The 21,874-nt window shown below is 49.0% G+C and overlaps 1 protein-coding gene across 4 annotated transcripts; it reads left to right on the forward strand.

Annotated features, from left to right (window-relative positions):
* The first annotated feature begins 6,622 nt into the window (after positions 1–6,622).
* Positions 6,623–21,062, forward strand: MARCHF2 (membrane associated ring-CH-type finger 2). 4 transcript variants are annotated; one of them, XM_070464822.1, is made up of 6 exons: positions 6,623–6,762; positions 10,780–10,844; positions 11,580–11,807; positions 15,973–16,168; positions 17,881–18,134; positions 20,225–21,062. In XM_070464822.1, exons 2-6 carry the CDS (start codon positions 10,813–10,815, stop codon positions 20,289–20,291), a joined length of 777 nt encoding a protein of 258 aa, XP_070320923.1. In that variant the 5' UTR covers positions 6,623–6,762; positions 10,780–10,812; the 3' UTR covers positions 20,292–21,062. The 4 variants fall into 4 exon arrangements, with proteins under 4 accessions (XP_070320923.1, XP_070320925.1, XP_070320922.1 ...); XM_070464824.1 differs by lacking the exon at positions 20,225–21,062 and adding an exon at positions 19,144–19,411 and having other exon boundaries at positions 6,625–6,762; positions 17,881–18,090; XM_070464821.1 differs by having other exon boundaries at positions 6,626–6,762; positions 17,881–18,090.
* The last annotated feature ends 812 nt before the right edge of the window (positions 21,063–21,874 follow it).

Genomic DNA, 21,874 nt, shown 5'->3' on the forward strand with positions numbered 1-21,874 from the left:
AAAGAAATGAGCAGTAATTCCCTAATATCATCAAAGAGCTAGTGTTTACTTTTCCTGATTGTCTTATAATTTGTTGATGATTTATTTGACTCACAGTCCACTGGCTCCAATTGGTTGACACTTCTCTTTGATCTCTTTTAATGTACACATTCTCCCCCTCTGATCCCTCTGTTTTCTTGCCTTTTTTTTTTTTTTTTGCCTTTAAAATTTTTATTTTCTATTTTTTTTTAATTTTTAAATTTTATGTATTTATTTTGGTCTGCACTGGGTCTTTGTTGCTGTGCACAGATTTTTCTCTAGTTGTAGTGATCAGGGGTTTCTCTTGTTGTGGAGCCCAGGCTCTAAGTTAGTGGGCTTCAGTAGTTGCAGCCCAGAAGTTGTGGCGCATAGGCTTAGTTGCTCCAGGGCACCTGGGATCTTCCCGGACCAGGGATCAAACCTGTATCCTCTGCACTGGACCACCAGGGAAGTTCCTATTTTTAAAATTTTTATTGGAGTACAGTTGGTTTATAATATTTTGTCAGTTTTTGCTGTACAGTAAGGTGAGCCAGTTATTACACACATACAACATATATCCACCCTGTTTTACATTCTTCTCCCATCTAGGTCATTATAGAGCATTCAGTAGAGTTTCCTGCACTATACAGTAGGTTCTTATTACCTGTTTTATGTATAGTACTGTATGTCAATCCAAATCTCCCGATTTATCCCCCCTTTTTTTCTGTTAAATAAATGGGTCATTTGTATTATAGTTTCTTAGTCTGAATTTTGTTTATGGCATCCCTGGAGTGTCTTTCTTTTTGCTTTTTAAAAATTCTAGGCAAAATTCTCATGACATAAAATTCGCCACTTAAGAACTGTTTCAAAAAGTACATTTGGTGGTTTTTAGGATATTCACAATTTGTGCAACCTTCACCACTATTTAATCCAGAAAAGAAACCCAGAACCCATTAAGCAGTTACTCCCTCCTCCTATCTCCATCCCTCAGCCCCGGGCAATCATTAACCTGCTTTCTGTCTCTATGGACACAGGGTGGCATTTGATGTGTCCCATTGTGCCCCAAATTTCCTGTAGATGAATGTTCAGTGGCAAGTGGTGTCTGGCTCTTTGTGACTCCGTGGACTGCAACTTGCCAGGTTTCTCTGTCCTCCACCATTTCCTGCAGTTTGCTCACATTCATGTCCATTGGGTCAATTGTGCTATCTAGCCAGCTCGCCCTCTGTCGCCCCCTTCTCCTCCTGTCTTCAGTCTTTCCCAATATCAGGGTCTTTTCCAATAAGTCGACCCTTCCCATCAGGTAGCCAAAGTATTAGAGCTTCAGCTTCAGCATCAGTCCTTCCAACGATGTAGATGAATAGTTAGATCTAGAGGGTGATCGGATTTAAGAGTGGACACTTCATAGGTAATATTGTGTACATAACCCGAGGAGGCAGGTAATGTCAGGGCGTTTCTCATTCATGGAGATAGCAGCTGCTGAGAAGCATCACCTAGATTCATAATCTGTTAAGAGTTACAAACTGATACTATTGTATATTTTCAAATCCTACCCTTTTTCATTTACTCTTTTTTCTTTTCTAAAAATATTTCCTTTTTCATTTTTATTTACTTTTCTTATTGGAGAAAAATTATTCTTATTCTTAATGCTTGACAATGCTGTTTGTAAAGTTTCTTCTGTTCAACAATGTGAATAAGCTATAAGGGGTTACATATATCCTCTTCCTATTCTTCATTTACTTTTGAAATACATATGTAAAGAGAAATTTCCCTTCATCTATGTGGTTACCTGGAGGTACAGATGGTATGTGTGTGTTTGTGCTAAGATGCTTCAGTTGTGTCTGACTCTTTGTGACCTTATGGACAGTAGCCCTCTGTCCATGGAATTCTTCAGCAAGGATACTGGAGTGGGTTACCATTTCCCCCTCCAGGGCATCTTCCCGACCCAGGCATCAAAGGCAGGCAGGTTCTTTACCACTAGTGCCACTTGGGAAACCCCACAGATGGTATAAGCCAGTGTAAATAATCAATTCTCTATTTGCTTGTCAATTTTCAAGTTTCATAATTTGTAAGATTTTGAGTTCGTTCCTAAATAGCCTTCAAAAGTGACTGGTAGGTTGAGGGGAGGGATAAATTGAAAGGTTGCAATTAACATATACACACTACTAGGCTTCCCTGGTGGCTCAGCTGGTAAGGAATCTGCCTGCAGTGCAGGAGACCTGGATTCAATCCCTGGGTTGGGAAGATCCCCTGGGGAAGGGAACAGCTACCCACTCCAGTATTCTGGCCTGGAGAATTCCATGGACTGTATAGTTCATGGGATTGAAAAGAGTCAGACACGACTGAGCGATTTATACTTCACTCACTCCACTTCATATATAAAATAGATAAAGGAGAGTTTACTGTGTAGTACAGGGAGATCTACTCAATATTTTGTAATAACCTATAAGGGAAAAGAATATGAAAAAGAATTTATATATGTCTCTGTGTGTATGCAACATTCTCTGCCTCCTGATACATGCACAGGGATCACAGCATCACTTTGGTGGTTTCTGTCCCTAATGTGTGAGTCATGAGGAAATATTAGAGAAATGCAAGTTGAGAGGCTTTCTACAAAATAACTAGCCAGTAATCTTGAACAATATCAAGGTCATTGGATTCTGGACAGAAACCACATCCGAAATGTGTGCCTGTACCCTCGGGTAGTTCAGTGCTGCAAGCCATGACCGGTTCTCCCCGCCACCCCCAGAGCTTTAAGGAAAAAGAACACGGTTTGTGGAAGGAACAGACTGTCTCTTCAAAAAAAAAAAAAAAAAAAGCCAAAATCTACCCCCCCGCCTTTTTTTTTTTTATTCCACTGGCATATGTCCATTTCTGTTTTTTCTTTTCCATTCCTGCTACCACGGAAAGCAGTTCAAACCATTTGGAATATCAAGTAACATTGATGTTATCATTTTAAGAAAAAAAATACCCATTAAAAAGTTTGGGAGAAACTCTGTGGCAAGTAGCTCTGAAGTTAGGAGTATGTCTCAGTTTTTTAATCCACCTTTAGATTACAATCTTTGTCATATATACCACATATATCACTAAATAATTTTAAATTATGATCTGAGACAGTCCAGTAATTTAATTTGTCTGTCCTTTTAAGTTAACTGGAATTCTTTTAATTTATATCACTTTATCATATCGATGAGTTCAACACTTTGGGGAAAAATTGACAGTATGCTGTAAAAATCTGCTAGTATTAAAACAGAGCATAAATCAGCAGATACAGGAATGATATGACTACAGTCTTTTGCATCAGTTGTGAATCTTTCCTAAATCTCATAGTTGCTTATTAACTCTAAAGCATACAAATTGGTATGGAAGAATTCGTGAAAATGGAATGCCTTAAACAGTTCAAAGTTACAGCAAGTTTTTTGTTTTTTGGCACATCAGTGAAGAGCTTGCTTTCTTGCATCAGTTTAAAGAGGCAGGGTGATCTTCTGTCTTTCCTGGTAGTTCCAAAGTAATTCAGAACAGAGAAGTTCCCAAAGTATTTGCAGCTGGCATCTTAAGGACAAGCCTCCATGGTTGTTGGAGTCACCCCACACACTGTGTCTTCAGATCTGATCTCTCCTAACTTATTAACTCTCAGGCTTATTGAGTGGCTTCCTTTCAGGTTTGGTTAATTTCTACCCTCAAATACATGTCAATATATTCTCAATAAGCTGTATTCCTGGCAATCAATAAATGGACACACCTTAAAAAAAAATCAAGGTCATGAAAGACAAGGAAAGAATGAGGAATTGTGCCAGGCTGCAGGAGACTGAATTATACAGCAAAATATAACAGGTGATCCTAGAATGGAGTCTGGAGCTTTAAAGAATGTTATCGAAACTTTGAATGGGATTCGGGAACTACCTGGTGATACTGGATCAATATTAATTTTCTGATTTTGAAGATAACACTATAATTATGGAGAAGAATGTACTTTACTTAAGAAATAAGCCCTGGGACTTCCCTGGTGGTCCAGCGGTGAAGAGTCCACCTGCCAATGCAGGGACATGAGTTCCATCCCCGGTCTGGGAAGATGCCACTCTCGAAGGGACAACTAAACCTGCGCGCCACAACTGCTGTGCCTATGTGCTGCACTTATTGAAGCCCATGAGTCCAGAGCCTGTGCTCCACGACAAAAGAAGCCACTGCCGTGAGAAGCTGGTGCACGACAACTAGCAAATAGCTCCTGCTTGCCCCAGCCAGAGAAAGCTTGAGTACAGCTACAGAGACAGAGCATGGCCCCAAATAATTAATCTTAAAAAAAGAAATAAACACTGAAGCATTAAGGGCTAATGAGACACCATACATCTATTTTACACTCAGAGGATTCAGAAACGTTAACAATTGGGGAATCTGGGCAAAAGTTTTATGGGAGCTCTGTGCATTATTATTTCTGCAACTTTTTCATCGATTTGACATTATTTTAAAACAAAAAAATTAAAAAAACAAAAAAATTAGAAACCCAAGTGCGTGAAGTCGAACATTTGCTTCGTTTTGATCTGTAATCATTATCTTTATTGAGGGTGAAATTGTCTAATTTGTGGCCAGTGGAAGCTTCTCATTGGTTCCCATTGACATTATGTCAATGGTAATGTCTTCGATAACTCCCTTTCTGGTATTTAAAGATGTGCCATGTTCACCTGTACATTTCCTGCCCTTGACTCAGTCTGGTTTTTCTTTGATATTCCTAGCCTCTTTCAAATGGAAATGGTATTTAGGACCACTGTCTGGGCTCATGGGCCAAGTGGTTCAGTGGTAAAAAGAAAAAAAAAAAAAAATCCACCTGCCAATGCAGGAGACACGGGTTTGATCCCTGGGTCAGGAAGATCCCCTGGAGAAGGAAATGGCAACCCACTCCAGCATTCTTACCTGGAAAATTCCATGGACAGAGGAGACTGGTGGGCTACGGTCCGTGGAGTTGCAAAAGAGTTGGACACAACTGAGCACAACTGGGACTGTGCAGTGCTTGTTGCAGACTTTTCAGTGGACAGAGGCAGCAAGTGTTTGCTTTTCATAAAGATGAAATGTATCGTGATACTCCCAATTCAAATTCAAGACCACAGGATTTTTCTTTTCTTTAATGTGATCAATCTTACATCTGTGCCTCCATCACTTCCTATGAAAAACCCAGTTCTTGACACTGACATAATCACTCTTTTGCTTTATCCCAGACTGTGTGCAACAAGCTCAGAGTAACAATTTTATCACCACCACCACCACTATATTGAGTATGGACAATCAAATTCTGGTGTTTTAAAGTCACTAGGCAAAAAACAACAAAAACAAAAAAATTAAAAAAAAAATAAAGTCACTAGGAGTTCATCTCTAGGTTATTTTGTCACCAACTGGATATACAGGTTAATTCATTTTATTTCAGTTTTGTATTTTAGATATCTTGCACATTTAAAATTTTGTTTTAAAATTATATAAAATATCTACGTGGTTGTAAAGTTGAATGTATAAAACAAGGTACAGTTTAATTAAAAAAAAAAATTTTTTTAAGGGACAGTTTTAAAAGCCTAGCTTCTGGGACCTCCCTGGTGTCCAGTGGTAAAGGCACCACACTTCTAATGCAGGTCACAAGCTCAGATTCCCGGTGTGGAATCAGTCCAGCCAAAAAGTAAAAAAAAAAAAAAAAAAAAATTTAAACACTGTAGCTTTATTTTGTCCTTTCTATTCTACTTTTCTCTATAGGTAACCTATATGATTTATAATTCCATTTTTGAAAAATATAAGCCAGTACAACATGGAAGAATTTGACTAAAGTAACTAAGCTGGATCTACATACTTAATAAAGGCAGGGGAAGAAAGGAGTATTAATGAAATTTTCCATCCCACCTCAGACACTTTGCACGTGACATTGTCAGTTCAATTGCTTCTTTAGGGAATTACTTTTGAACTTTCCAAATATTCCGTGATATGCCTCCCTCGCTCGCTACAATTTATCACCTTTGCAATTAATAATTACATTACTGGCTGTTTAACATCTACTTCGCTCCCTACACTGAGATCCGTGAGGGCAGCACTATTTGCCATATCTGCCATTGTGTCCACAGCGCCTAGCACAGTGCTTGGCTCATAGTAGACCCTCTTATTGATGTTTAGTACATCTAATCAATGAATTTGTTGTATATATGAATGAAAATGAATGATGAATAAATGATGGCTTTAGGCTCTTCCACGGCCCCCTAACCTCTCTAGGTTTCTGTTTCCTCTCTGTGAAATGTGATCAGATGGTTCATCCCGCCGCCAGAATTGATGAGACGCTTAAAGGAGGTGAGGAACACAAATCCCTCTGCTGGTGTCACGTTGAATTCTGTAACGGTTTGATTTATTAACTGGTTGTCTGCAGGTGGCGCCACCGGCCCCGCTAGTGCCCAGAGCCGAGATAGGGCGGGGTCGGGGATGGGGGGCGGGGTCGGGGATGGGGCGGAGCCAGGACGCGGCAGGGGCGGAGTCAGCAGCTGCGGCGCCGCGGGGCCTGTGCGGCCCAGAATGTCCCCGTCGCCTCTGGCCCCGCCTTTCAGGGCGGGAAATCCACGACGATTGGCCAGTGTAGGCGAGAGGTGGTCGCCATTGGCTCATGACACCGTCTGCTCGGCGGGCGGTGTCCGGACGCAGATACCGGCCAGAGCGGAGCTAGCGGCGCTGACGGGACCGGCCGGGCCGGGACCAGGGCCCGGGCGAGCGGAGGGGCCTGCGCGGCCGCCCGGCCCGGCCGCGGATCAGGTGGGCACAGGCGGGAGGATGGGGGGGAAGGGGTGCCGTTCTGCGAGATGGCCCAGAGTTCGAGGCCCGAGCCCGGCTCCCTGAAGGACGGCCAGGCTCGGACCGTCGGCCTCAGCCTTCCCAGCGACTTGGTGGTCTCAATTTCCGTCTTTGTGGAAGGCAGGAGGTCTCCGGGGGGCTGGCGCAGAGTAGGTGCCTCTCTGAGCCTCAGTTTCCCCATCTGTGAAACTAGGTCATCCCAGGACCAACCTAACGGGGCTGTTGTGAAGATTAAGGAGGTGCAAATGAAGAAAGCGCCCTGCGTATAGTAGGCGGTCAATAAGTGACCAGTCACCTTCCCCAGCCTCCTCCTCAGAAGGGCTCTGCCAGGAAAATAGTCAAGATGATGACCCAGGCATTTGCTTAGCAGAGAGCGTGGCTGTTAGTGGGTGCTCAAAACAGGACAGCCAGAATTTATAGGTTTAGTCCATTTAGTCCTCTAGTGACAATATCAAGTGGAAGTACTAGAAATGTTCCCTGCTGTGTTGTTTGTTTAGTGGCCAAGTCGTGTCTGACTCTTTTGCGACCCCATGGAGTGTAGCCCACCAGGTTCCTCTGTCCATGGGATTTCCCAGGCAAGAATACTGGAGTGGGTTGCCATTTCCTTCTCCAGGGGGTCTTCCTGACCTAGGAATCGAACCCACATCTCCTGCATTGGCAGGTGGATTCTTTTCTACTGAGCCACCAGGGAAGCCCCTTCTCTGCTATACAGCTGAGGAGGTCACGGCCCAGAGAGGGCCAGCCTTTCAACCAGGGCTACACAGTGAGTAAAGATCACAGCTGGGATTGAGTCTGGCCTCCAGTGCAGGGCTGTGCAAATGCTGAAGGGCACACAGGAGCTTCTCTTTGCCGAGTGAAGAGGAATGAATGCATTTCACAGGCTACACATTTATCCTAAAAAAATAATAACTGTGAGCATTTGTTGAGTGCTTACTGTGTGCCAGGCACTGACTGTGCCTTGTGTCATCAGACCCTCCCAACAGCTGTATGTAAGCTGAGGCCGATAATTATCATAAGAGCTAAAATTTATCAACTTATTCATGCTTATGCATATGTGAGCTGGGTCTCATTGCAACCCCCGTTATACAAAAGAGAAAACTGAGGCCCAGAAGTGAAGCAACTGAACTGAGATGACACTGTGGGGGAGTTAGGGCCATCCGACTCTTCTTCCCTTAGTTTGCTGCCCTCAGAAAAAAGAAGCTCTTCAAAAGGTTGTGGTGCCCCTGTGCAACCCCAGATAAGCCTAGCCCAAGATGAGCTTCGCTGGAGGAATTGAACCTGGGGGCTTCTTCTTATGAAGCCCTTCAGCAGACACGGTCCACTAGCTTCATCAACTTATTTGCCAAAAGAGGAGAATGAGGCCTAGAGAAGCCAAGTGTCTCAGGATACATAGCATGAGCACCAGAGTCAGGACTTAAAAGAACCCAGATTTCTTGGGTCCCAGATGCACTCACTGGACTAAATTCAAATCCTGCACTGTCCCAACTTAGCTGTGTGATCTTGGGCAAGTAACTGCCCCTCTCTGAGCCTCCTCACCTGTCAAATGGGGGTAGTTATTGGACTTCCATCATAGGTTTGTTGTGAAGATTCAGTGAAATCCATCTCGTAGGCATTGGGCCAAGTTTGCTGGAGGCATTGGCTTAGTCACCCCTCCCAGCAGCCCCAGAGCTGAGTCCAGCCTGCAGCCACCTTACCCTTGCATCCAGGCTTGAGACTGCCCTCTCCTGAGCCCAAGCCTCTGTGCTTTGCACAGGTCTCTAGCCTCTGAAGATTACTGGTTCCCATCTTGGGTGCTGGCAGACCAGGGTCTAGGGGGTCAAGGGACTTGCCTCTCCCACCCTACTCTTACACAGAAGAGGGGCTGAGGAATTAACGCAGGAACTGTGTACCGGACGTTGGATCAGGTGCTGGAGATGACTGATGGTGGAAGACAGATGTCGTTTAACCAGCAGATGAAGAAATAAGAACATTAATGGGACCTCCCTGGTGGTCCAGTGGTTGGGACTCTGTGTTCTCATTGCTGAGGGCCTCAGTTCAATCCCTCGTCAAGGAACTAAGATCCTACAAACCTCACTATGTGGCAAAAAAAAAAAAAAAAGAGAAAGAAATAAGAGCATTTCAGAGAGGGACACATCTGTGAGGACAATAATGTGGACATGAGTAGCACTTTGACCAGAGTGATCAGGGAAGGCCTCTCTGGGGAGGTGACCTTTGAAGGAAACATAACTATTGGAGTTCAATAAACTTAGCACAGTGCCTGGCTTGCAGCAGGTACCTTTTCTTTTTTTAAATATTTGTTGTTTCTTAACACCATTTTGTATTGGGGTATAGCCAATTAACAACATTGTGATAGTTTCAGGTAAACAGCAAAGGGACTCAGTGGTATATACACATGTATACATTCTCCCCTCAAACCCCCCTCCCATCCAAGCTGGCACTTAACACCAAGTAGAGTTCTATGTGCAATATAATAGGCCTTTGTTGGTTATCCATTTTAAATATAACACTAAGGTTAGGTACCTTTTAATATATATATATATATATATATATATATATATATATGTTTTTATTTATATAATAGGCTTTCCTGGTGGCTCAGATGGTAGAGAATCTGCCTGCAATGCAGGAGACCTGGGTTCGATCTCTGGATAGGGAGGATCCTCTGAAAAGGGAATGGCAACCCATTCTAGTTTTCTTGCTTGGAGAATTCTATGGACAGAGGAGCCTGGCAGGCTACAGTCCATGCGGTCACTGAGCTGGGTCTTCGTTGCAGCATGTAGGATCTCTAGTCAAGGCTTGTGGGATCTAGTTCCCTGACCAGGGATCCAGCCTGGTCCCCCAGCATTGGGAGTACAGAGTCTCAGCCACTAGACCACCAGGGAAGTCCCAGCAGTTACTTAATTTACAGTAGCCACTATTATCTTTTTTTCAAATTTTTTATTTTGTACTAAGGTATAGCCGATTAACAATGTTGTGGTAGTTCCAGGTGAACAGGGAAGGGACTCAGCCACACATATACATGTATCCATTCCAACACCCACCCCCCTCCCATCCCAGAACCTGCCAACAAGGCTTGTGTGTTTCCCTCTGAGAATTACATGAAAGTAACAGAGTTTCTCTCATCCAGCACTGCACATAATATGAGCAGAGTTCCCTGTGCTCTACAAAATGTCCCTGTGGGTTACCCATTTTAAATATAGCAGTGTGTACATGACCTTCCCAATATCCCTAACTATCCCTTCCCCCGGCAACCATGAGTTTATATTGCAGTAGCTGCTAGCATCATTTGGTTGATTTGCAGGAGCAGATTTTACCAGTGTTGTTTTGGTTCTGTTATTGCTTTTCCCTGACAATAAAAGAAATGGTAAAACTTAATGCATAGGAGCTGTGATGTGTCTTGGGACACCCAACCAATCCTTGGAGGGGCAAGAGGCGTGGAGTCCCCTCTGCAGCCTTTCACTTGGGTAGCCCAGCAACTCCCCTGCTGGCCTCACTTGGGAAGGACAGCAGTGTACATGACGTGGCAGCCTGGCCACTGCCCTGTGGCTGTTATCTCGGTCATGCAGCCTTCCTCCCAGGCTCCTCCTGCCTCTGGGCTGACACTTGCTTATCTGGCTGACTGTGTGGCCCCACTTAGGAGGCTCAGAAGGGCCTGTTGGGCCCAGAGCACTTCTGGTTGAGCTGTTCAGAGATTGTTGATCTGGCAGGAGACTGTCCTGGTGCAAAAAGTTAGCCAGTGACTTGTACTGCTTCCCTCCGCCCCTCTTTGGATCTCAGAGTTTGACTAGCAAGAGTGGGTAAAAACCACGTGTGTGTGTGGGGGGGGGATTACCTCGGTGAGTGTTTCTGGGGTCTCTGGACCACAGTTCCTGGGGACAGACGGTGGAGGGTGAGATAAGTTTGGGACAGAGATCCTAAGCTCTGGGACACCTGTACTGGCTTCCAGAGGCCTCAGTCCCTTTCATGAAATTCTTACAGGGAAACACACAAGCCTTGCTGGTTGGTTCTGGGATGGAAGAGGAGCTTGCCAAGGGTTCCTGCAGGTCAGACCCTGGGGTGGGGAGGTAGGAGGATGGAATCCTGCTGAAGTCAGTCCCCACCCGCACCACCAGAGCAGACTTCAGATTGCTGTCTGAGGCTCTGGTTGTCTCCCATGGCCTTTCCTTGGGGACAGAGGCACCGCTCCGAGTGGTTGCTCTTCTGGATGGGGACAGACACTACCCCATTCTGGACTACCACTTCCTTGATAGCCTGAATTATCAAGAAACTCAGAGCTGACAAGAAGCCATGAACCAGCACGGTCAAAATGACTCACTGTCCTGGTCATTTGGGCCCAGTTTGTAGCTCAGTTCCAGCCCACTCCCTGGCGGGCTTATCCTCTCTGAGTCCAACCCTGGGAATCCAGTCCATGGAGAACAGTCTCTCCATGGTTTTGGCAGGGATGGTTCTAGTCCTGGAGAGCACCGAGCCCTGGGCCTGCCACACAGAAGGTATTCAGTCACTCTTAGCTGCTGCTGTCCAGGCTGGAAAGGTGATGTCCTGCATGCTTTGCAGGCCAGACCAGGCTGACCTTTCTTAGGAGAGTCAGAGAGAATATAGCCAGGCCCCTGAGATGCGCCAGGCCTGGCCTGAGTTGCATGTGTGACCTGACTGAATCCTCATAGCCCCCCTCCAAAGCCCCATCTTACAGATTGGACAGCTGCAGCTCAGAGAGCTGGCTCTGGGCTGTGTGTGGCTTGCTAACCTTGCTCTTGATTCTCCTGCCCGCCTCTCCCCAGGCTCCTGGGACCATGGGCCTTGGGCCCTGAGGACACGGGGCTCCCTGTGGCCATGACGACGGGTGACTGTTGTCACCTCCCCGGCTCCCTGTGTGACTGCTCCGACAGCCCTGCCTTCTCCAAGGTCGTGGAGGCCACGGGCCTCGGGCCACCCCAGTATGTGGCCCAGGTGACTTCAAGGGATGGCCGGCTCCTCTCGACTGTCATCCGGGCCTTGGACACACCAAGGTGAGTTGTGACTGAGCAGGAATTGATGCTTTCACTTGCTTCACTCTCCAGCCCCAACAGTTTACTCCCAGCCCCGCCCGCAGTCAGAAATCCAACCGCCTGGGACATCCCTGGCAGTCCAATGGTTAAGACTCCCACGCTTTCACCACAGGGGTCGTGGGTTCCATCCATGGTTGGGGAACTAAAATCCCACATGCTGAGTGGTGCAGCCAAACAACAGAAAAGAATAATTCACCACCTAGAGGGGCCAGGTGGAGAAGGCAATGGCACCCCACTCCAGTACTCTTGCCTGGAGAATCCCATGGACGGAGGAGCCTGGTGGGCTGCCATCTATGGGGTCGCACAGAGTCGGCGACATGACTGAAGCGACTTAGCAGCAACAGCAGCAGCAGCAGAGGGCCCAGATAGGCAAATAAATCAGCGAAAGGGGCCCAGTGAGTAATCACCACATGGAAACTGGGTAGACAGGTCAGATTCTTCAGGAAAAGCTGAAACTCCAGATTACTGGGTGAAGTTTGGAGATCTGATGTTGGGGAGTAGCTCACATCTTGGGGAGGCTTCACAAGGAAGTAGCTGGTAGTGCTGGTTGTAGCCTCAGGGTACCTGGGCTCAGGGCCCAAGTGGGAGCCTCTCTTGGTATAGGACTGGGAAAAGTTGCTGCTCCCCTGTGTCTCTAAACTGGGGCACCTTCTCGCTGGGTGGTTCTGAAAGTGCATGGCCATGATCCCTATATATTGCTCACAAGGGGCTTTGCCACCTCATAATGCTTCCCTGGTGGCTCAGTGGTAAAGAATCAGGAGCCACAGGTTTGATCCCTGGGTTGGGAAGTTCCCCTGGAGGAGAAAATGGCACCCCACTCCAGAGGAGCCTGGTGGGCTCCAATCCATGGGATCGCAAAAGAGTCGGACACAACTGAAGTGACTGAGCATGCAAAGTTTTCGATTAATGTATTTAAACCTCGGTGCCAATCCTCCAGACACATGTGTGAGCCGACTCTGCTTGGTTCACCGACTTGTCATCAAGGGAAAGAGATTTAAGGAAACCCCATGTGTGCATGCTAAGGAGCTTTATTCGTGTCTGACTCTTTGCAACTCCATGGACTGTAGCCCGCCAGGCTCCTTTGTCCATGGGATTCTCTAGGCAAGAATACTGGAGTGGGTTGGCGTGCCCTCCTCCAAGGATTCTTCCCAACCCAGGGATGGAACCCTGGTCTCTTATGTCTCCTGCGTCTGCAGGTGGGTTCTTTACCACTAGCACCACCTGGGAAGCCCAAGTAAACCCCACACCAACTTAAATCTGCCTTCTAGCCAACAGTTTTTCAAGTTTAACGTATTACCGTGATGTTTCCTTGAGATCATCAAATTCATAAACTTTTCCTTCCAATTTTTTTATGGTTAAGATATAACGTACAATTTACCTTTTCGGCCACTTGAAAGTGTACTGTTCAGTGGCTTTAAGTACACTCATGGTGTTGTGTAACCATCACCATCATTCAGCCCCATGACTGTTTTTTTGGTTTTTTTTTTTTTAATATTTATTTGGCCATCTCAGGTCTTCATTGCAGCACTTGGGATCTTCACTGTGGGTCACAGACTCTCTAGTTGTAGTGTGCGGGCTCTGGAGCACACAGGCTCAGTAGTTGCAGCACACTGGCTTAATTGCCCTGAAGCATGTGAAATTTTAGTTTCCTGACTGAGAATCGAACCCATGTCCTCTGCATTGCAAGGCAGTTTCTTAACCACTGGACCACCAGGGAAGTCCCCCCCCAGCCCCCCGCCCCATAGCTCTTTTGATCTTGCACTCTGTCTTCACTAAACACTCTCTCCCCCTCCCCCTTCCTCAGCCCCAGGGCCCCACACCATTCCTACTTTCTGTCTCTGGATCTGACTCCCCTAGAAAACTCATAGAAGTGGAATTCGCCAGTCTTTGTCCTTTTGTGACCGGCTTATTTCACTGAGTGTCACGCCCTCAAGGTTCATCCACATGGGTAGCAGGTGTCAGAATTAATTCATAAACTTTTCATTCAAACACACAAGGAAGCAGATGGAAGACTTGCTGTGTTGTGGAGGGAGCCCAGTGCTGGCGACCCTATAGGTCTTTGCCTTGCCTGAGCCCAGATGAGACTGGAGGGCTCCTTCTGGGCTTCCTCCAGGGTCTCGGTTTTTCTGTCTGCATCTCCATCAGACCCCTTGAGTCAGGAAGGTGTCTGTGCTGCATGACCCAGCCTGGGAGTGAGGGGACCCATGGCAGGCCTAGGGGGTTCCCAGCCAGAGCTGCCAGCATGGGGGGTGGGGAGGGCTTCTCCCTCTGTGGGGTTCCCGTGGGGCACCTCACCCCACCCTCCCTTTTGACACCTGCAGAAACCAAGGCCTGGAGGTAACTGGATACTTGCCAGTGTCACTGAGCATGGCTTCCATTTCCATTTTTGTTCACGTCTCTCTTCTGTGGAGCCTGCACTCGGCAGCCCGACTGGGGCCTGTGGATGTCTCACCCACTCCCCCATCCCATTTTCTCCTGTCCTGTTTCCTCTGCATGATTTTCCTGCCTGAATTTCAAACAGTAGAGCTCACTTCTCTTGCCCTACTTCTGGGGGCAGACAACCTAGTGGCTCCGGGTTCACAGGCCTTGGAGCGACTTTCTGGGTTCAAATCCAGTGTGACCTGGCACAATGAAGTCAACCTCTCAATGCCTCAGTTTCCACATCTGTGGAATGGGGGCAATAACAGCACCTTCCTCCCAGGCTCCCTGTGAGAACGAGACAGATTAACCTCGATGTTGCCCTTTGAATGGTTCGTGGGACCTGATCAGCACTCCATCATAGTCAGTGTGGGCTTTGTTTACCCATATTTCATTTTCTCTGAACTTCAACCTCCTAAGTAGGGTTCCCCGGGACATACCCCCCAAACCAACGTGACTCTCCCTCCTGGTCCTCGTTACTTCCACTTCCTGGCTTGGCTCCTGGAGCAGGGATGTCTTTGCTGTTCACTCATTGTGTGTTGGGAACATGGGACCAGGGTGTGGGAGCACAGGGGAGCTGGGCAGGCCCTTTTGATGTCGGAGGAGAAAGAATCACCCCACACATAGCACCAAGGGCCAGAAAGCAGACCTGAGGTGTCAGCTCTCAGCTCCTGGGTTGCGAAGCAGCTGGGCTCCAGCCCCACAGTAGAGACACGGAGAAAAGGAGAGAAAGTTTCCTAGGGGAAACTTGCAGTGTTATCTGGAAAAAAACTCTCCTGCTCCACCTCCTTCATGTGTTCCTGCAATCCGCTTTCTGGGCAGAAATGTCTGGAAAACAATGACTCATGTGCTGGATAGCCTCAGGGCCCACCACGGCCACTCCCCTGGTCTCTTGAACTGCCCCAGGAAGGACCCAGAATCCCCTGAGACCAGACTGGGGCAGAGACTTCCCTGAAATGGGAAATGGCTTCCTGTAGATGCCTTTTTATGTCTGTTTTCCCAGCCTCAGTAGAGTGGAGGAGCCTAGGAGCTCTTCTCCTGGGACACACAGGTTTCTCAGGTGGCATGGCCTTCAGCTGTGGCTGGATCTGGTGCTTCTGATGATGTTCTTGAGAATCTGCCTCTCCCTATCTTTTGGCTCCATGATCCTCTGTTTTAGCATCATTTGCAGACTCCAGGTGGAGACCAAGCTGCTGCCAGCAGCTCCAGACTTACATCAGCCATGCTTCCTGTAGTTCTGGAATTTAGAAGAAAAAAAAGAAGAATTTCAGGAGTCAATTCCAGTGGCTCTGCATCACATGTCACTTCCCTGAGTCAGCCTCTGTGACCACAGATGTGTGGTGTTTTGATTGGTCAGGCCTGGGGTCATCAGGGTTGTCCTCTTGAGATTGGGGCAGTTGCCCAGCACAGTCAGGGTGGTGGTATAGAAGGAGGAGCAGACACTGGGCCAGCAGGTACTAGTGATGCCCCCCTGGGCCTCAAACGATGCTGCAGGAACCCTGGGGCGGGAGCATAGCACTCCCCCTGTGGGAGTCTGGGAAGGCTTTCCACAAGAAAAGGACATTTGGAGCTGGGCATTGAGGGATGAATAAGAGTTTGCCAAATAGTAGTATATATGGGGCAGCACTGAGCTTGCGATTCAGGGCAGAGTGAAGCAGGAGCAGGCAGGAGGCGCGACCGTTACTCATGTGTCCCATCTCTGTGCTAGTGATGGCCCCTTCTGCCGGATCTGCCACGAGGGGGCAAATGGGGAAAGCCTGCTGTCTCCATGTGGGTGCACTGGCACGCTGGGCGCCGTGCACAAGAGCTGTCTGGAGAGGTGGCTTTCCTCGTCCAACACCAGCTACTGCGAGCTGTGCCATACGGAGTTTGCGGTGGAGAAGCGGTCCCGATCTCTCACAGAGGTATGCTTGGGAGCCGGAGGCTGGAGTTGGGAGAAGGGAGGAAGGCAGACATGGGGCCGAAGGAGGAAATGGCCTTGGAGGATCCTAGTGGGCTGGGGAATCAGCTTTTCTAAGGGGAGGACCCTCTCTCCCCTCCCCGGGGCCACTTCTGCTGATGGGGGTGGGACCGGGCCTGCGGTTCCAGATCTGACAGCTCCTGTGCATCTTCCCCGCTTGGTCACTTCAGGTGGCCCTAGAGTTGAGACCTGAGGAACGAGGAGCCCCAACCTGGGGAAGGACAGTCCTGGCAGGGGGCACAGCAGGTGCAAAGGCCCTGAGGCCTCCTTCAAGGAGGAGCTTGGTGTCCTTGGCTAAGCTCACATGGGTGGAGAGAAGGGAGTTAAAGAAGGAGGACAGTGGCCCTGAAGGAGGGGTGGTGACCTGGCCGGGGGACTTTGTGGGCCAATCCCTAGAGCTCAGCTTGAGTGCAGTGGGTTGGGGTCGAGACAGGGTACTTCCAAGTGTAGTGGGGGCCACACGGCTTCCCAGAGCAGTTGCTGCTCACCAGGGTGCCCTCCAGACTCCTCCCTGCCCGGCCTGGCTTGGCATAGGGCATCTGAGAACTACGAGGGGTGATGTCACTGGGCTGAGGTGGGGGCTCCTGGAAGAGCCCCTGGCCCACATGGGACCTACTCTTAAGGGAACAGTGGGAGGGCAAAGTGGGAGGGCAAAGCCGGCCGGTCCACACACCTCACCCTCTCCCCACTGCCCGTTGTGTGGACCACGTGCTCCCCCTGTGCCTTTGCATGTGCTGTTTCTGCAGCCTGGAGCACGTCTCCCCCATGCCTCATGAGGTGCCTTCTGCTCAACTGGGTCTCTGCAGCATTACCTCTTCAGCATAGCAGTCCTCACCCTGATCGTTCAGTCATTTCATCTCCCCCCCAACCAGCAGGGGAGCTCCAGGTGGGGATTCCTACCACCCATCATCTGTAGCAGGCAGTGTAGCATAGCAGCCAAGGACGCACAGACCCTGGGGCAAGACTTCCTGAGCTCCAGTTCTGGCTTTGTAGACCACTAGCCATGTGAGTTTGCACAAAGGGGTCAGCCCCTCTATGCCCTCTGTTTCCCCCATCTGTAAAATAGGAATGGGACTTCCCTGGCGGTCCAGTGGTTAAACTCCGCACTTCAACTAGGGCCTCCCAGGTGGCTCAGTGGTTAAAAAAAAAAAAAAATCAGTCTGCCAATGCAGGAGATGCAAGAGATGCAAGTTCAATCCCTGGGTTGGGAAAATCCCCTGGAGGAGGAAACAGCAATCTGCTCCAGTGTTCTTGCCTGGTGAATCCCATGGACAGAGAAGCCTGGCAGTCTACAGTCCTTAGGATCACAGAGAGGAAGACACAACTGAGCTTCCACTGCAGGAGGTGCAGGTTCTATCCCTGGTCGGGGAACTGAGATCCTGCAAGCCTCATGATGTGGCAAAAAAAAAACAAAAAACAAAACCAGGGGCAGAAATGCCCCTCACCTACCCAGGCCTGTCCTGTCATCATCTCAGTAAGTATCTGAAAGAAAGAAAGGATTGCAGGAGGCAAGGCGGGAGTAGGGCCCTGCAGGAACAGCAGTGAAGATGGGTGTCTGCAGAGGGGCCCCTGATGCCCCATCCCCTGGCGTGGGCTCATAGCAGGGTGGTGTGTGGTGGTTCCTCTCACCGGCTCCCCCTCCCTCCTTCCCCACAGTGGCTGAAGGACCCAGGGCCTCGGACAGAGAAGCGGACGCTGTGCTGTGACGTGGTGTGCTTCCTGTTCATCACCCCACTGGCCGCTATCTCAGGCTGGCTGTGCCTGCGGGGAGCCCAGGACCACCTCCGGCTCCACAGCCATCTGGAGGCCTTGGGGCTGATCGCCCTCACCATCGCCCTCTTCACCATCTATGTCCTCTGGACGCTGGTGAGTGGCTGCCAGCCAGACAGCAGACATCTGGGAGCAGACAGGTCAGGGGCTTGGGCAGTGGCTTGGATGGAGCTGGGGTGGGGGTTGGGGCAGCACTCTGACTGCCTGGACTTGTGGCTGGCCCCTGGGGTAGAAGCAACTCCCAGCATCTCATGGAGCTCCAGATTGCAGGCCGGTGCAAGGTCCAGGGAGCCAAGCGTAAGGCTTCTACCCCAGGAATGCAAGGTCATGGGATCATTTCAGCTGAGTGCAGGCCTCGCCAGCCACGAGCCCCATGAAGACTGGACTGTCTGGGTTTGGGGGGCAAGGGAAGGGAGAGAGGCAGAGAGCCACTGGAAAGACTGTGGGAGAAAAGGCAGGAGAATGAGAGAGACAGAGAGGATGCTCGAGAGACTGAGAGAGACTTCCCTGGTGGTCCAGTGGTTAAGGCTGCCAGTGCAGGGGACTTGGGTTGATCCCTGGTCAGGGAACTGAGGTCCCACAGGCCATGTGGTGCAGCCAAAAAATAAAAAATAAAGAGACTGAGAGAAAAGGTGACTGGCGTTGGGAGAGAGTGAGTGTGGTGGGGGTGTTGTACCCAGGTTCTGGCAGGCATGAGAACCCTCAGTCAGGGAGAGAAGGTCCCCAACATCTGGTCCCACAGATAGAACCACAGTCATCCAGCTATGGGGGTGCCCCCTTCTCAAGAGTTATTTGCCAGTGCACCCACCAAGCAGATTTCTTTTTTTTTTTTTTAGCAGATTTCTTAATACAAGTGGGATGCATCATAGGTCCTGCTTTGCAGTCTGCTTGCTTTCACTTTGCTAATGTCCTTTAAAAAAAAAGGCAGTCACCCAACAGTCCTTCATTATGTGGGTGTGCTATATTTATTTAACTAATCTCTTTTGATGGACACAGGGATTATTCCAATTTTTTTTCCTTCTCCTTTATTTGCTGTTATAAACAGTGCTTTGGGTGCCACCTATGCAAATGTTTCTTGGAACTTCCTTGGTCAAAGAGTAGGAACCACTGACATTTACTGGGGAAAAAAATTTTTTTTTTTTTTAACAGTTTTGATTCATTAGAGCAGTTCAAGGTTTAACAGCAAAATGGAGCAGAAAGTACAGAGTTCTCCAAAATCCTCCCCGACACCTGCCCAGCCTCCCCAACTCTCAACATGGCACCAGAGCGGCACTACACTGACGCATCATCACCCAAGGCCACAATTTACGTTAGGGGTTCAGCCTTGGTGTGGAACAATTTGTGGATTTAGACCACCGTATAAAGACATGTATCTCCCACTGTGGTATCATACAGAGTATTTTCACTGCCCTAAAAATGCTGTGTTCTGTTTATTCATCCCTCCTCCCCCTCTGATCCCTGGAAAACCGCTGATCTTGTTACTGTCTCCATAGTTTTGCCTTTCCTCAAAAATGTCATAGAGATGGAGTCTCGCAGTAAGTGGTCTTTTTAAACATGCAAGTGCCGAGTCCTAACTAACCGCTGGACCACCAGGGAATTCCCTGCAGCCTCTCCAGATTGGCTTCTTTCATCCAGTCGTGTGCATTTAAGATTCCTCCGTGTCTTTTCACAGCTTGATAGCTCATTTCTTTTTAGAGCTGACTAATATTCTAATGGGCTTCCCAGGTGGTGCTTAGTGGTAAAGAATCCACCTGCAAATGCAGGAGACTCAAGAGACACAGGTTCGATCCCTGAGTCGGAAAGATCCCCTGGAGGAGGGCATGACAACCCGCTCCAGTATTATTGCCTGGAGAATCCCATGGACAGAGGAGCCTGGCAGGCTACCATCCATAGGGTCGCAGAGTCAGACATGGCTGAAGTGACTTAGCACGCATGCATGCAAGAGGCTGTATCACTTCACTGCCACCTTCTGAGAGACAGAAAGGGACCACCCCCCTCTACACACACATGCACACAAACACACACCCTTGGCAGGGCCCCTCAGTGCTGGTGGGAAGGGTCCCTGGGCGAGTGAGTGGGTGAGCGTCCTCTGTCCATGTGCGAACTGCTTTGATGCTGCCGCTGCCTCTGGCAGCAGGGGCCTGGTGCTGATCTGGGTCAGGGCAGAGGCCCCAGGGGCGCTAGTTTTCCAGCCACTGGCCCTCCCGCTCATGTCCACCCTGCCCTGCAGGTCTCATTCCGCTACCATTGCCAGCTGTACTCCGAATGGAGAAGGACCAACCAGAAAGTGCGCCTGAAGATGCAAGCTGATGGTTCCGAGGGCAGCCAGCACTGCCCGCTGGCGGCCGGACTCCTGAAGAAGGTGGCTGAAGAGACGCCCGTGTGAAGGCCAGGCTAGCCTTGCTGGCTGGGCCAGAGGCAGCTGGCAGTGCCCTGGTGTTCAGAAGGACAGAAACTGCCTGACCCTTCCCGCACGGCCAGAGTGCTTCTCAGTCCAAGAGGCACTGAGCGGAGGAGCCGATTCTGTGATTCCTGAGTAAAGCTGTTTTCAGATTGATTTTGCACACTCTCGTACACAGGGAGATGATGAATGGACAGATGTGGTCCCAAGCTTCAGATGGAGCAGGCATTCTGATCTCATTCCGAAGTCTCCCTGGCCCCTCCTGGGCCACCAGTTGCGACCAAAGGCAAGTCTTGGATGCCCATCGGGCCGGGAGGCTCTGCAGGCTTCTTGCACTTTCCTGTACCTGGCAGGCTCACTTTCCAGGCACCCTTGACTTTATAACATTGCACCGCATTTCAGAACACCCCCCAGCCAAATGAATAAAAGGAGCCCCTTGCTGGACAAAACGGACTTGTCACATTTCTGAGGCCTCAAAGGGAGGGGCCTGGGACCGAGGTGGCTCAGGGAGTACCCAGAGGTAACAGTGGCAACAGCAGATGCTCCCGACTGATTTGAGGCATCCATTGTGAAATGCAGGGCTAGAAGCAGTGTCTGAGTTTTCCAGGGACAAGCAGGTGGGAGGGCTACGTATTAAATGATTTAAAATAAATATACATGAGAAGAATAGGTTTCACTTCCTGTGTATTTCCTGTGGGTTAGATACCATGCTGGGCCCTTCGCACTCACTAATGTAACATCCACACTTATGGAGGGTCACCCTGAATGGAGCCCAGTTCTAAACCTCAACAGACATCTGCCCTTTAACCCCCTCTACCATTCTCAGCAAGAGGAATGGCTATTAATCCCATTTTACAGACAAGAGGACTGAGGCCCAGAGCAAGGCAGCCTTTGTCTAAGGAAGTGGAATTCCTTAGAATTCCACTATAACAACTCCAGGAAGTGGAATTGCGGGTTGACCCTGGGGTTTGCATGGCCCCAGTGCTGGCCTCAGTGCTGCTGCTTTAGGAGGACCCAGGTAGAGAAGCTGAACATGGTCATGCTAACTACAGCACCTGCTTCCTGAGCAAACTTCTGAGCTTTTTACACTTGAAAGTTCTTTGCTTCAGGCCACACTGAATACTCAGAGAACCCCTCTGAAAGTGGGTTCTGAGGGTCCCTTATGAGTCCCCTTTTACAGATGGGCAGACTGAGGCTCAGAACCACCATAGGATCCTTCACCTGAGGTTGCACATCCCCAGTGGGCCTAGCGCAGCATCTGGCTGTTCTGTTGTTTTGGGCACGAATATTGGAAAAGCCCCTGATGCTGGGAAAGATTGAGGGCAGGAGAAGAGGGTAACAGAGGATGAGGTGGTTGGCATCACCGACTTGATGGACATGAGTTTGAGCAAACTCTGGGAGATAATGAAGAACAGGGAAGCCTAGCATGGTACTGTTCACGGGGTCCCAGAGTTGGACATGACTGTGAGTGAGCACGCA

The sequence above is a fragment of the Odocoileus virginianus genome, chromosome 3 (assembly GCF_023699985.2).
Source record: "Odocoileus virginianus isolate 20LAN1187 ecotype Illinois chromosome 3, Ovbor_1.2, whole genome shotgun sequence".
In the NCBI taxonomy this organism is placed as follows: Eukaryota; Metazoa; Chordata; class Mammalia; order Artiodactyla; family Cervidae; genus Odocoileus; species Odocoileus virginianus.